General features: G+C 27.6%; 1 protein-coding gene and 1 non-coding gene across 2 annotated transcripts; both read left to right on the forward strand.

Moving 5' to 3' along the window:
* Positions 1-4,405: 4,405 nt before the first annotated feature.
* Positions 4,406-4,478, forward strand: Trnaf-gaa. The gene has a single exon. It is a non-coding gene; the product is annotated as a tRNA-Phe (tRNA).
* A 377-nt stretch (positions 4,479-4,855) lies between these two features.
* Positions 4,856-6,473, forward strand: LOC111624698. Its single transcript, XM_023367610.1, has 3 exons — positions 4,856-5,252; positions 5,333-5,602; positions 5,686-6,473. The coding sequence occupies exons 1-3, from the start codon at positions 4,974-4,976 to the stop codon at positions 5,863-5,865; spliced, it is 729 nt and encodes a 242-aa protein (XP_023223378.1). The 5' UTR covers positions 4,856-4,973; the 3' UTR covers positions 5,866-6,473.
* Positions 6,474-14,721: the final 8,248 nt, after the last annotated feature.

Raw genomic sequence — 14,721 nt, forward strand, 5'->3', positions numbered from 1 at the left:
AACACAATAGATGCTTGACAGACCGACTGTAAAAATGGAACATATTAATCTGGGTTGTCGTCATATGTCTTTTAACATAATATAAACAGTACACAAATAGAATATAGGTACCATTATTCAGTTATCCTGTTGAATATATGATTAATATTCTGATAGTTTTGAATAGATAAAAATATATTTTATCTTTTAATATTTTTGCAGGAAAGATTTTTAATCACACAATTCAACCAAATGTTTTGTACAAGCAGAAAGCTAAAACAAAAATTGAATTTATTTAAATGCTTTCATGTTGGTGCCATTCTCTTTAGAAGAAAATACCTAAAGATGGATGATGATATAGCAGAATCTTGATTATTAGAGATAAAGTGAAATGATACTATCTTGGATAACTGAAAACTCAGCTAAAACAGCTATTGCTATTTTGGATTAAAAATTAAGAATAGAAAATATTTATATGGTAGCACTTTTAAGCTTCTTTTTATACCCTAGTGAATTTAATCATATATAAGAGCAACATTTTCTATATCATTTATTATACTGCTAATACATAAGATAATTTTAAGAATAAAGATGTGTATTATTGTAATTACAGTTTAATATGTATGATTTATCTTACATTGAAGTTAAATGATAAAAGGTAACAAGAACAAATCACTTTGTAATTAAACTTTCTTTTATGAATTACAGTATAAGAAAAATAATGTATTCACTTACAGATTTTTTGTTAATCAGAGNATCAATCATCAACCAATTAAAAAACATACAAAAAATCAAACGATTTAAAATATTAATACAATTAGGGAAATTATTATATAGATAACCACCTATGGAATTTCGGGACTTTGAATATCTATCTGAACTCTAACCTAATCTATTTTAATAAATTACCATAATTATTACCAACCAAATTATTAGAATAGGTTAGGTTAGGTTTGAACGTGCGTCCCCACTGTTTCCTTTTTTCTCTTTGCTGGAATCAGAGACGAGCCGCCATTTTACCCACCATAGGTAACATTATCCAATTGTGCAGTCTAAAGATTGGTGACACTTTGAATTTCATAGCAATTGGTTTCTGCGACAAGCACACCTATTTGTGGTACATTTATTTGTGGCAAAGATCTTACTTTCACTTTACCGAGTGCCTAATAGGTAATGTGCGGATTACCTAGATACTCTGCACATTATCTGCAGGTAATTTGAGAAATGGAACAATTTTCACAACTTTAACGGATCACGCTAGTTAAGCAGATTAGCTAGGTAATCTGCAGATTAACTAGCTAGATTAACTAGGGGATTAGCTAGGTAATCTGCAGATTAACGAGTTTCGCGCTTTAGCGGTAACATATATAAAATATTAATTTAAAACACCAATAATAAATTGTGTGCGTTAGAATACATTTAGTCATATATTATACTAAAAATAACATACTTATAATGATCAAATGAAGCCAATTTTTTTAATTAAAAAATAGTTTCTTTTGATGTTTTGATGATTGTGCTTGACGATAATTTCTAATCTATTCAACCTTTCCAACCTAAAAATATATTTCACGAGGGAGCAGGGTCATACATCTCTACCTAAACAAAGAGTGTAGGCTTATACGATACTTACAATAAACATATATATACAGTATATAATATGAAAGTAACATGTGTCGATGACTGAATATACGCAGAACATTTATATTTATTGTGAGAACAGAGAATAAATTTAAAATGTTAAAAACTCTCAGTCCTCGTACATAATTTTTAAAACGCATCTTCCTAAATTTATTTGAAAGCGAAAAATAATGAAAATTTTTAATTATGTTTTAAATACATTTTTTATATTGCATAATTTTATTGATTTCCTCTCAAACTTTCATCGGTCCCTAAGGGTCAATGTTGTTGTTGTTGTTGTTGGTTAAGTTATGGCAACGCAACATTTGGGCGATCTGCCTAGGGGAATGCCTTCCGGGAGGTCTTTTTAAGGAAAACTGGCTCCTATTTAGGCGTTACAGATGTGGAGAAAATCCGGAAAACTCCACGTGGCCAGCCCGTCCGAGCGAGGCGCAAACCCACGACCGAACTCCCAGTGTTCAGGGCACGAAGACCGCTTGGCACTGGTGGGCTTAGGGGTCAATGCCGACTCCGTTGGGAAACCATGTTCTAATGTAACTTGTTTTAATTATAGTACTGTAGATCAATATTTTAATTGAACAAATTTTCATATTTCCGTTTTAAAAAAGACATATGTAATTTATTAATCGGATCAATTTACGAGAATTAAATTTCTATAATTAAAACGATATTTAAAATGTTATAACCTGGGAATTTTCGAATGCGATCTGTCATGGATATATCGAACCCCGTCTCTAACTTAGCCAGCCCCATATGGGCATGATTAAAAGGTTTATAGGGAGAGAGATAAAAACAGAAATTAAAATTATTAGTATTATTAACTAGAATAAATTGATCATTTGTAAGCTTATAATAATAATTAACTTTTCCTTAATTCGATTTTATTATATTAAATAATATTTTCAAATTAATTTATTTTTATGCTCTATTAAACCTGTATACATATTCAACAATCCTTTAACATTTTAGCTTCTATTTCCTGTTTGAGTGTTGTTTATCTGGAAATGTTTTGCATCTTTCATTCTATTTAAGTGTATTGTATCTGTATATCTGTACTTATTACATAATATTTTTTACAATAGATTACGAAATGTTCAGCTATTTATTATTGTCCTGTCATTTATAAATTGAGACTGAATATAATTATTTAAAGTAAAGATAAAAACCGTTTTTCTTAGTAATCCGACTGGATTTAAAACAGCTTGAATTACAGATTTAACTCCTTCGACCTTTAATCACCATAATTTAATAGCATCAATTCCTCTAACACAAACCTCCCTGCAAAATTTCAGAAATTTTCGACAAAAAGCACGGGAGTTATTAAGCTTCAAACAGCGTAAAAAAAATCATGCTCCCCCACACACACTAACATCCATACATATAGAAATTATCCCTGAATTAAGTGAATTGTGTTGTTGAATTTCTCGACATTTCAAGGTCTCCTGAGTCCAAAAATGTAAAAATCTGGGGAGGTCATTTTTTGCCGGATCGCCATACTATAACAGTCGGGAAAGTAATAAGAAAATTAATTTAATAATATTATATTTAAATAATGAAGCTATGTATGAGGCCGTACAGATCTTGTATGGAGTGTCTTTTGCCACGTTATTTTTGAACAAATGAAATACGTAGAATATCTCTTTATCAATAAAAAGCAATCTTAAAGATTCTAATTTTTATTAGTGGAAATAACGTCGATTTTATCGAAGTAGGAACCACTACAAACCTCTAAGTTTTCGTCCCAAGTTCCCCCTCTCGACGATCCTGTCCATACTACTTTCTATTATTATAAAAAGTTTTGGATACTAGTAAATTGATTTAAACCACTCTTTCATAACTCTTACAGTTAAAGAATTTTAATTTAAAAATAAATTTATTATTTGATGTTTAAAAAAAATATTTTAAAAAACTGATCTGTTTTTAATTCAATTTTTTCTCCATCTTCAATAATATCTTACAGTTTTCATGCATAGATAACTGTGATGATTTCAAATAGGTCAACCATAATATAAATACTGTAGTATAATAGAATGTAATTATACTCTGAATGAAAATTTTCTATTTTATAAAAGAAAATTTAAAAAAAAAAAAACTTTTATTAATTTTTAAAATTTATTGTAAACATTATAGGACTATATAACAATGACAAAATGATGTAAAGAATTACTAAGATTCTTTTAATACTATTTAATATTATTGAATAGAATTACATAAAAATAAAATAAAAATTTTTATGTACCGTTCATGCATTTTCTTTGTTACTCTTTTAAAATAAAAATTTATAAACTTTTTTAAATCGGTATAATAAAAGTTTTGTGAATTTATATCGATTAAACCATTTTCAACTTGTCCTTCAAATAACTATGTCAAAACATTACATACAATACAAATCGCTGTTTAGCATATGATATTTTGTTATCCATAAATCGCTTTTAGTAAATTTTTAAGTAAAAAAATAAAAAAATTCCGAACTCCAGCGGCCAGTTTTTATTTCGATAACACCAAAATCATCTGTGAAAATATTTCATAAATTTTAATTAAAATTTTTCACTGTAAAAATACAAAACGTTTCTACCGATAATTTAATAATAGTTTTTCCCCATTCCTATCTATAAATTAATTAATAAATAGAAAAACTTTTCATTTTTTAATAAAATATATTTAAATATTAGTAAATCATATGATAAAAACGGCGAAATAAAGTCAAATTACAATTTTACAGTAGTAATTGATATTTTAATTGTTAAAAATCTATTTATTACTTATTTTGAACCTAATTAACATCGCCGGAATAGCTCAGTTGGGAGAGCGTTAGACTGAAGATCTAAAGGTCCCTGGTTCGATCCCGGGTTCCGGCAGTTCTGTTTTATTAAATTAAACATTTTATAAACTGATATTTTCGTTTAAAAATTATCACTCCAACATTAATATTTCCACTATTTTGTCTTTTAAAATATAACCACGTTGTTATTATAGAAGTAAGAAATAAACTTTAGGACAAAAAACTTTACTATGTTAATACGTGGGATGTTTCTTTTAAAGGAGAAAACGTACTGATTTTGACATCTTATATAGATAATGAACCAACTTTTTCACTGATACGATATTTAACATCAAACTGATTGTTATAAACGGCGCTTTTTTCATTTTTTGGGAAGTTTGCTTGTCTTGTAGCAATAGAAATTAGTATTTTAAAGTACAATTGTTTGATCTCCTATTGTAAATATTTTAATATACAGTATATTAATTTAATAATAAAAAAGAATAAAATTAATAAGAAATAATCGATTAATTATTCAACAATAATTAAATTATTGTAAGAATAATAACAATAATACATCGCTCAATCGAAGATGTCTTCGTGGTGGATAAGATCAAGATTTAAAGAAAGTATCTTAGAAAATACAATAAACGAAGAAATTTTAAACAAGAGAACAAAAATGAGAATGAAAATGAAAAAGGAAGAAAAGAAAAGGAGAGACGAAGAAAAAAAACTAGAAAAGGAAATTCGAAAAATGAGGGAGACAACTTACTCATCCTTTGGAATGGGTGATGATAAGATTGATGCTGCGTCTTTTAGAAGTATGCCATGTTCTACAGAACATGCTCTACATCTCGGAGAATCCTTTCAGGTATTAAAAATTACATTTTAAAATAAAATAGTATAAATTAAAACATATTATTTATTTATAAATTTATTTTATGTTTACAGCTTCAAAATCAATTTCGAAATTTTCATCGTTTAGTAGTAACTAAGCCACCATGTAGTGAAGAATCTCCATCAGATATCGTTTACCCAGTTGTATCTTCTGAAAATGGATACAAATGTGAGCATGTGAGTGATGATAGCGCAGAAGAAAGTAGGGGCGATGAAGATAGTTATGATGATAAAAAATTCAATAGATATTTCAAACAGATTTATGAAGTGAATGAATATGGAGAATTAAAAGAATCAGAATCAAGAGAATTCACAGTTGTTAAAGTTAATTTCATTAAAGTTTTCTAATTTTTCATCAACTATTAAATAAATTAATGTTTTATATATTAATAAATTGTTCTTAATAGGAACAAGATTCCATTCGTTCGGTTCAATCGGATAATCAGTCCATCATTTCCTGTATTAAAAGATTTACATTAGGAAATCGCCCAGAATTATCTCCACTTAATTCTCGTAACATTAATAACAATTGTATGGTTCCTGAAAAGAAAGTGAAAAAGAAAACTTATGGATGTGTATTGCTGTAATTTTTATTGGTTCATCATTTTCATTTGACACAAAATTCACTAAAAGTAAAATATCGTAATAACAATATGCAATAAATGATCTTTTTAACGAAAATATTTTCTTTAAACAATCGCTCTCGCCGACTTTCAAAATACTGTAAACCCTAATTAAGATAGATGTTTGTACTTGCATCTATAAAATATAACAGGAATATAACAGTTATCTTCAAAGTATATTTTAAAAAATTACTACAAATTTGCTTTTGATTCAATTATTTCATGCGATTATGTAGGACGTTTTTCATTTTCTCGTTTCTCGCTCTCGCTAAAGCTGCGTTTATGCAGATGCGAGAAATGCAAGAGTAGAGATAAAAACAGGAGGAGTGGAAAAACCAAGAGAACCAAAGACACGTGTTTACAGGAGTAGACTACTTCTCCTTGTTTTCCCTCTAGTTGCAACTGTTCTATTTATATACTGTATTCTTATAAATTTTGTGGAACTATTGATATAATTATTGTTCGGCTTGATAAATCTCAATGTAAAAAGTCCATAAAATCAGAAATTCAAGTTGTGCAAGAACTTGTATTCTAATCCATTGCGTAACACAGTTACGAAGTATTACAACACAAATGCGTAACCTTATCACTAAATAAACATTTCGTGTAAATATTCTTCTTATTTCTATTTGTGTAAAATAAATAATTGCTTTAGCCTAAATATATAATGCAAATAAAATCTTGCATATTTTGAAATTAGTAGGCGTATGATTATACAATTTATGGAACATTTACGATCAATTTTCTAATCGATCTCAAATGTTTCACAAACTGTAATCTTATGAAACAGAATTATTAGTACTGTATTATAAATCAGAATAAAATTATAAAACGATTACAAACAGTCATGATTCATGAAACTCTTTTCAAAGTAAAGGATTTGTTAACTTAAATACCTCGATGGTGGTTTAAAATATGTAATACGCCACGATCTGAAGACCTAACCAGCTAAGGCGTCAATCTATTGCTTTGGGGATCCGGAATAGAATCCTGGCAATCGAAAATCCTAGAAATTTTTCATGGGCGATCCATTCCACATATTTTGGGCCTCTAGGTTTTGTTATAATGTGCCTTCCAGGCCATTCGTTTCCACCCGATTGACCTATCCACAATGGGTATCGGAAAAAACAGGAGAACCCGCAGGCGGGAAGAGTAAAAAAAAAACTAACTTTTCAGATGTAGTAAATTTTTTCCCTTAGTTGTTGCGAAAAACAAAACAATGTATCTTATATAGTGTAGCCATTTCCAAATAAAAGAGGATATTGCACTAATAGATTATCATAGGCTACATATATACTGTATTATGTACTGCACAGTATATAGATGACGAGGAAAGCGTCCTAACTTATAAAGACTTTATAAGACCCCTAAACAACCCTTATAAATTTTTTAAACTCCTCGTCTTCGTCAAGTTATTCGGATATTCCAGAAAATAATGTGAATGAATAGTTTTTTGAGATATTACATAAATTATTTTGGAAGATCCCAAATAAGAAGACAAGTTAACATCCGGCTCGAGGTACTTCCGGAGGGAGGACAGTGCTTAAAAATCGAACTGTATAGCTAGAACTGGACGTCTGGTCAGTCATATTTTATATTAATATATTTGCTGCAAATTCAGAAAAATCTTTTATAAGATATTCATTAAAAAAACGTGTCAAATTTAAAAAAAAAACTAAGAAATTCAACAAGAAGGATATCACTTGGATCATGACAAAGACTCTAATAAATACAACCAAATACTTAAGTTTGTTGGCATGGAACAAACTTAACAATTGGGCTACAGCTTGAAAAAATTGTAGACCTATAAATTTTTACAGTCGTCTGTCCATCCGTTTGTCTGTCTTTCCTTAATCTCGAGAATGGAGTTAGATAGATGAAAAACAAAACCAGATTTGGACACCTTAGAGGCAGGAAGCCCCGATTAACTATATACGAACTTTCCACATAAACTAAAAATAACGTTATTTCAGTTCAAACATTTTTCCTCTAAAGGTGTTAGATAGATACTAGCACGATTGTATTGTTAAAGGAAAAGTATGATGTACAGGGGCAAGTTACTAGTAATAATTTGAGGTGGAGAGAATATATTTTAAATTAAATAAAATAAAAATATTAAAATAAAACAACATTTATTTAAAATACGGAGAATTTCATATTTTCCTTATACAAACAAACATAAATCGATTTATAATCGATAGAAACTCGACAATATTTTGCTACTTCTTTAACAATTAAATAGCGCACAAACTTTGGAAAATCTTAATTTAGATAGTAATTCTAGCAATTTCGTTTCGTAAGCGTCTTTACGATCATACGTTACTTTTATTTTTATTTGACTGTGAACCTATTTATCAAAAGTCATTGACTTTTGACTCCGTTAATAAACAAACAAACGTTCTCAGTAACCATTCTGACATTATTGCATTCACCTTCCGCTAGATGGCGTATCGATTGAAGGCTCGGTGAAGATGTTTGGTTCTTGACGGCTGCGGGAAAATGAATTGGTTGCTGTTGTCGGGTATTTTTTTATGCTTTTCTTGTGTTTTTTCCTTCTATTCGTTCCCCCTCATCGATCCCATGTCGTGCAAAGATACAGAATATTACAATACTATTCGCTTGAACTGTATCGAGTGTGGAACCCGCGAGCAAAGTAAATACCAGCAAAAATCGGAAGATGGTGAGTTTTTACTGCAAAAATCTTTATATAATTTGCATCCTTAAACACAAAATACATTTGAGCACCTCTCTGATTGATTGTTAAAGCATTACAGTTGATTTATCAAAATTTGGGGATTGGATACAATATTTTGTATATTTAAACACCAGTCTCTGATATTATTTGAATCGATTGATTTTATTTTATGTAATTTCTAAGTTTTTATTGCATTTTCTTTTCTCTGCACGGTTGTTTGTGTGAAGACACCTTAGAAATTCGTCCTGAGATGATTGTCTGATAAGGACAGGTTTTTGGCAGCAGACACCATTTAATTTAGCCAGGTTTTCTAGACGTAATCTAATTGCTACCACGGTTGATGAATTGGCATTGTTATCGGTTGTTTCCGGGCAAATTTGGATTTGATCCCAAACTTTGCATTTAAAGTTTTAATTTTTCTAAGAAAAATCTATTGTAACATCTAGGAAATGGTATAAATAGTCCGCAATGATCCTCCGGATAAAAAGTGATTTTTCAAATTTATTACATTCCTTTGATTTACATTCCTTTGAAAAAAAAAGTGTGACAAATTTGGGAATTATTTTGTATTTGGATGATGGTTTCAATGCAATAATGAATTTATAATTAATTTGAAGTCTATGTGAGATGAAGCAAGTTTTTTTTTTTTTCCGCTGGGCAGGATGTTCAGATATTTAGAAAATCCTAAATGCATAAAACATATAATGCATGACGTATAAAAGAACAATGAATTCTTCTTTCTTTATTCAGACTAATGTGATTTATTGCTTATATCAAATAGTGTATCTTTTTGGTACAAAGAACACAATAGATGCTTGACAGACCGACTGTAAAAATGGAACATATTAATCTGGGTTGTCGTCATATGTCTTTTAACATAATATAAACAGTACACAAATAGAATATAGGTACCATTATTCAGTTATCCTGTTGAATATATGATTAATATTCTGATAGTTTTGAATAGATAAAAATATATTTTATCTTTTAATATTTTTGCAGGAAAGATTTTTAATCACACAATTCAACCAAATGTTTTGTACAAGCAGAAAGCTAAAACAAAAATTGAATTTATTTAAATGCTTTCATGTTGGTGCCATTCTCTTTAGAAGAAAATACCTAAAGATGGATGATGATATAGCAGAATCTTGATTATTAGAGATAAAGTGAAATGATACTATCTTGGATAACTGAAAACTCAGCTAAAACAGCTATTGCTATTTTGGATTAAAAATTAAGAATAGAAAATATTTATATGGTAGCACTTTTAAGCTTCTTTTTATACCCTAGTGAATTTAATCATATATAAGAGCAACATTTTCTATATCATTTATTATACTGCTAATACATAAGATAATTTTAAGAATAAAGATGTGTATTATTGTAATTACAGTTTAATATGTATGATTTATCTTACATTGAAGTTAAATGATAAAAGGTAACAAGAACAAATCACTTTGTAATTAAACTTTCTTTTATGAATTACAGTATAAGAAAAATAATGTATTCACTTACAGATTTTTTGTTAATCAGAGTTCTACTGTAGTTTGAAGATACTTAAGAAATATTATTTTTCATATTTCTTATTCTACATAGAATTTTTTATGAATTTATCTTCCAGTTTTCAATTTTAATAAATTTTTCAGTATAGAATTTACTATTTTTGTTTTTGAAACTTTAGATAGCCATATTTCCAACACAATAAGTGCTTTATAATTTCAAAATTAATTTTTAAAAATATAATTTTTACCTTACTAAATGAGATGTAATTCTTTTAGATTTTTGAACATATTAACAATGATATTCTCATGTATTTATTTAAGCAAAATTGAAATTGTATCATTTTATACAAAATGTTATTTTTATTCAAGTTTCAATTCATAACATTTTATAAAAATGCAAATAGTGAGATTAATATTTATAATGCTTTAAGTTACTAAATGAATAATGCGTAACAAACTGATTGCTTCATTACCTTTTTGTATTAATTAAAATTATAAAGTTTATATGATAAATGAGGCATACATAATTTACGTATGCCTTATTTAACATAAATAATATACACAAAAAAAATATCTTTCTGATTAGATAAATGCAATAGTGTTAAAATTAAGCACATTTTCAATTAACAGACTGTAAAACATTTTTATGTATTTAAATATGCAAATTTTTGTTTCTTACCAGTTTTAGAAATATGTATACAATCAAAAATAATACCAGAAATTAACAATTCTTACTAATTTTTCTTTCCATATTTTAATTGACACTTGTTTTTATTAGGCTGCAATTTGAAAAAATTATAGACCTATAAATTCCCACTGTTTTCTGTCCACCCAGCTGTCTGTCTTTCCTTAATCTCAAGAATGAAGTTAGATAGGTGAAAGACAAGACTAGATATAGAAATCTTGGTGGAAAGAGACCTTGATTAACTATATATGGACTTCTGGTGCAAACCAGAAGCCACGTGATTTTGATTTAAAAATTTTTTCCCTGAAAGGTGTTAGATGACTGGTACGACTCTGTTGTTAAAGGAAAAGTATGATATACAGGGGCAAGCCACTACTAACTTGAGGTGGAGAGCATGTATTTTAAATTAAATAAATTAAAAATATGATTAAAAATTGCAGTCTGGCATTGTAACGATGTCACAATAAATAATTGCTTGTTTTCTCTAACTTTTTATAATTTTATGCTTGTTGTTCTGACATATTATTTGACTCCTTTCATTTCTAAATTATTTTTCCTATCTAGATTTTCAAAATTTGTTATTAAATTTAAATAACCATTTATTTATCTATTAGATTCAGATTAATATTGTGATTCACAGATTCATCAACAATATTTTACTATAAAAATCTGCACAAACTTGATTTTTATGTTCATAAGATAGCAAAATAACATTGGTAAATCTGTGAATCATAATATTGCAGAATTTAGATTGATATTCCAAATCATTTGAAGATCTTGTAAATATTTAAGCATTGTATTTGTACTTTAATCATATTGCATAATGATTATTTAGTAAATAATAATTTACATATATTATACACATATTTTATGAAATTGAAATTGATACAGAATTTAATAATGATATATGATCTCATACATTCTTGTAAATATTTTAGTTAAAACTAATTCTTTATACTTTAGTTATAAAATTATTTAAGAAATATTTTATCTACAATTGCTTGTATATTATAAATTTTAATTATATAAGAAAAATGAAGTTAATGTGTTTTTCATTTTTATATTAGTATTGACTGATAATATTATACAAACAACGATCCTGATATCTATTTTCAAATATTACTGTATTTTCCAGTGTATAAGATGACTTTTTAACCCAGGAAAATCTCAAAAGTCGGGGGTCATCTTATAGGGAGGGTTCTGCAGTCGGCTGGGATGCCCAGGGTAAGGATAGAGATAGAGCGGCACTGTGCCCAGAAAAACACGCATCTTTCACCTGTCCGGCCCGTTATTGTATGTATCCTATTACCACACCTCTCTCTCTGCCTCTTAGATCTCGCTCCTGAGGACTGCAGTGAAGTGGCGCAGGCACTCATGTGCGAGATCTGAGAGGCAGAGAAGGAGGTACAGTAATAGGATACAAGGACAGCCAGGGTAGTCTTATATGGCGAGTATATCCCAAACTCTATATTTTAACTGTAAAAGTCAGGAGTCGTCTTATATGCTGGAAAGTATGGTACATTATATATATTTCCATTTTTTATAGGGTTTATTTTAGCATTTTCATTTCTAGTTGACGATTATGGTATTGCATTCTCCAAATTAAAAAAGGTTGATTTATGTGATAGCTCCATATGTATGGACTACATAATTTGCAACACTAATGGTTTATTGCTTTCTTGTTTTTGTTTCAAAAGGTGTTTAAATGATTATTTGTTAAATCTTAAAAAATATGAAGAAATTAAAAATTAAAGATGATAAATTATATATAGTTATGTACTACAGTTCATTGCAATGACTAATGATCAATTAAATAGTGCATAATTTTTGGCTCTTCAGTAAATATAAATATAGGTTTCAAATTGTTATTTAAAGGATCTTGTTTCTGATTCCTTAAAATAAGTTTCACTCAAAAATTAGTCCTTTAAAACTAAAGATATCTGTTGAAAATAATGAATAAATGTTTTTGAGATCAAATCTTATTTTTGGATCTTTTGTTAAACAGAACAGTTTTAAAAATTGAACAAGTTGTATTTTTAGAAACTTAAAAGAAGTATTTTTTGGACTTGAAACTATTGATATAATTGATCAAATAATATATTTAAATTTTTATTTTCATATTTTTATTTATTTATTTCAGACATAAATCATATTTTATTCAAAATCTGATATGCATGTAATATGATATTTTAAAATGCCAATAAGATTGAATATTTACACTTTAATAAAACATTATTGTTACAGAATTAATGTAGTCACAAAAACATACAAATAAATGTGACACTGTTAGTAATTCAGACTAAATAATATAAGACATAATGTCAAATTTATTTAAAATTTTTTTACATAAATTTATTTTTCTATTACATTTATGGCATTCAGTAATTAACATTTGACTTGCATTAACATATAAATAATTTACTGAATAACAGCATATAAATTAGTATTTTTTTTTTATTGTAAATTATTAAATATTATAAATATTATTTTTTGTATGATGTTAATGGAGATGTTAAAAGAAATTTATTCTAAATGACACATTAGTTTTCAGTATTTAGACATATGCATGTATTCTATTTCAATGATTTATGTTAACATTTAAAAATGAAATAACATAATTACAATATTTAGTTATTTATCCTTCTTAAGATGATGATAATTTTAAATTGCAAATATTGTATATTTATTTTACAATCCTATAATTTAGAATCAACAGCTATTTCCTGTCACTTAATATTATTTAAATGATATTAAACTTACCATATTATATTTCTCATGTTTATGTATTATTGAAACATGTTATATCCTTTATTAGTTTATATATATTGTTCTTTATAATATTAATTTGTTATATTTCTGAAAATATCTTAGTTGAATCAAGAGTCAAAAATGAAAAAAAAAGAAAGAAAGAAAACTACAATTGTAAGAAATATAAAAATTTTAAATTATTCAGGTATCAGTTTTTACCTCCTACAGCATTGTATATATAATTATATCATTATGTGATATATTCAAAAGCAAAAATAATTAATGAGAGGCAGGTGTTCATTTGTTTCATTGTAATTTTTTATAGCAATTTTGTCCATTTTTATTTAATATTTTATAGTTTATTAAAATGAAATTCTTAGGAAAATTTAGTGAATGCTATCAATTTAAATGATCTTTTACAATAATATTATACTGTTTTATAATTAATATTAATATTTTCACTACAGGAATGTCTTGTATCTGTAAAACAAACCATAAACTGGTATCTCGAAATGGTGACGTGATTGAATGTGAACCATGTCCATATAATCAAGTAAGTTAATTTAATAAAATGATTTTATTTGAATAAAAAAGATGAGCTAAACAAAAATATTTTTAATAAGTATAAGTAATATAAAATCAGTAAAATATGGATATTTTTAGCCATATTGTTGTTTTAGAGATTTTAATTATTTCAAAATATTTCAAGAAATGCTGGATTCACAGGTTCAGAATTTTGAATCCAGCATTTCTTGAAATATTTTGAAATAATTAAAATCTCTAAAACAACAATATGGCTAAAAATATCCATATTTTACTCAGAATTTTGAAGACAGTAAATAAAATTATTTTTAAACTAGCAGACCCCACCACGCGTTGTTGTGGCTCAAAATGTATCTATTATAAATGAATAACACTTCCCCCGTGGGGGAAATTTTTCAAAAATGTACATTTTCTTAGTGTACATTTTCTTGACATACCCTATCAAAACGCAATCAAAAACGCAAAAAACCGCATTTGAAATAGTATAATAGAAGCCAAGTTCTTCATGGTAAGCCTTAATCCTGTCCCTCTCCCCTGCGGGGGGAATATCGAAAAATCCCTTTGTAGTGTATATTCTGTTGACGTACCCTATTAAAATACAATCAAAAATGCAAAAAACCGCATCTAAAATAGTATAAATAGAAGCA

The sequence above is a fragment of the Centruroides sculpturatus genome, unplaced genomic scaffold (assembly GCF_000671375.1).
Source record: "Centruroides sculpturatus isolate CEXI.00-Female unplaced genomic scaffold, Cexi_2.0 scaffold358, whole genome shotgun sequence".
Lineage (NCBI taxonomy): Eukaryota > Metazoa > Arthropoda > Arachnida > Scorpiones > Buthidae > Centruroides > Centruroides sculpturatus.

Excerpts from the sequence above, each read along its gene's own strand:
- LOC111624698 (XM_023367610.1), top strand. The coding sequence starts at position 4,974 with ATGTCTTCGTGGTGGATAAGATCAAGATTTAAAGAAAGTATCTTAGAA. Across the intron at positions 5,253-5,332 it reads ATCTCGGAGAATCCTTTCAG|CTTCAAAATCAATTTCGAAA; the intron begins GTATTAAAAATT and ends TTATGTTTACAG. Across the intron at positions 5,603-5,685 it reads GAGAATTCACAGTTGTTAAA|GAACAAGATTCCATTCGTTC; the intron begins GTTAATTTCATT and ends TGTTCTTAATAG.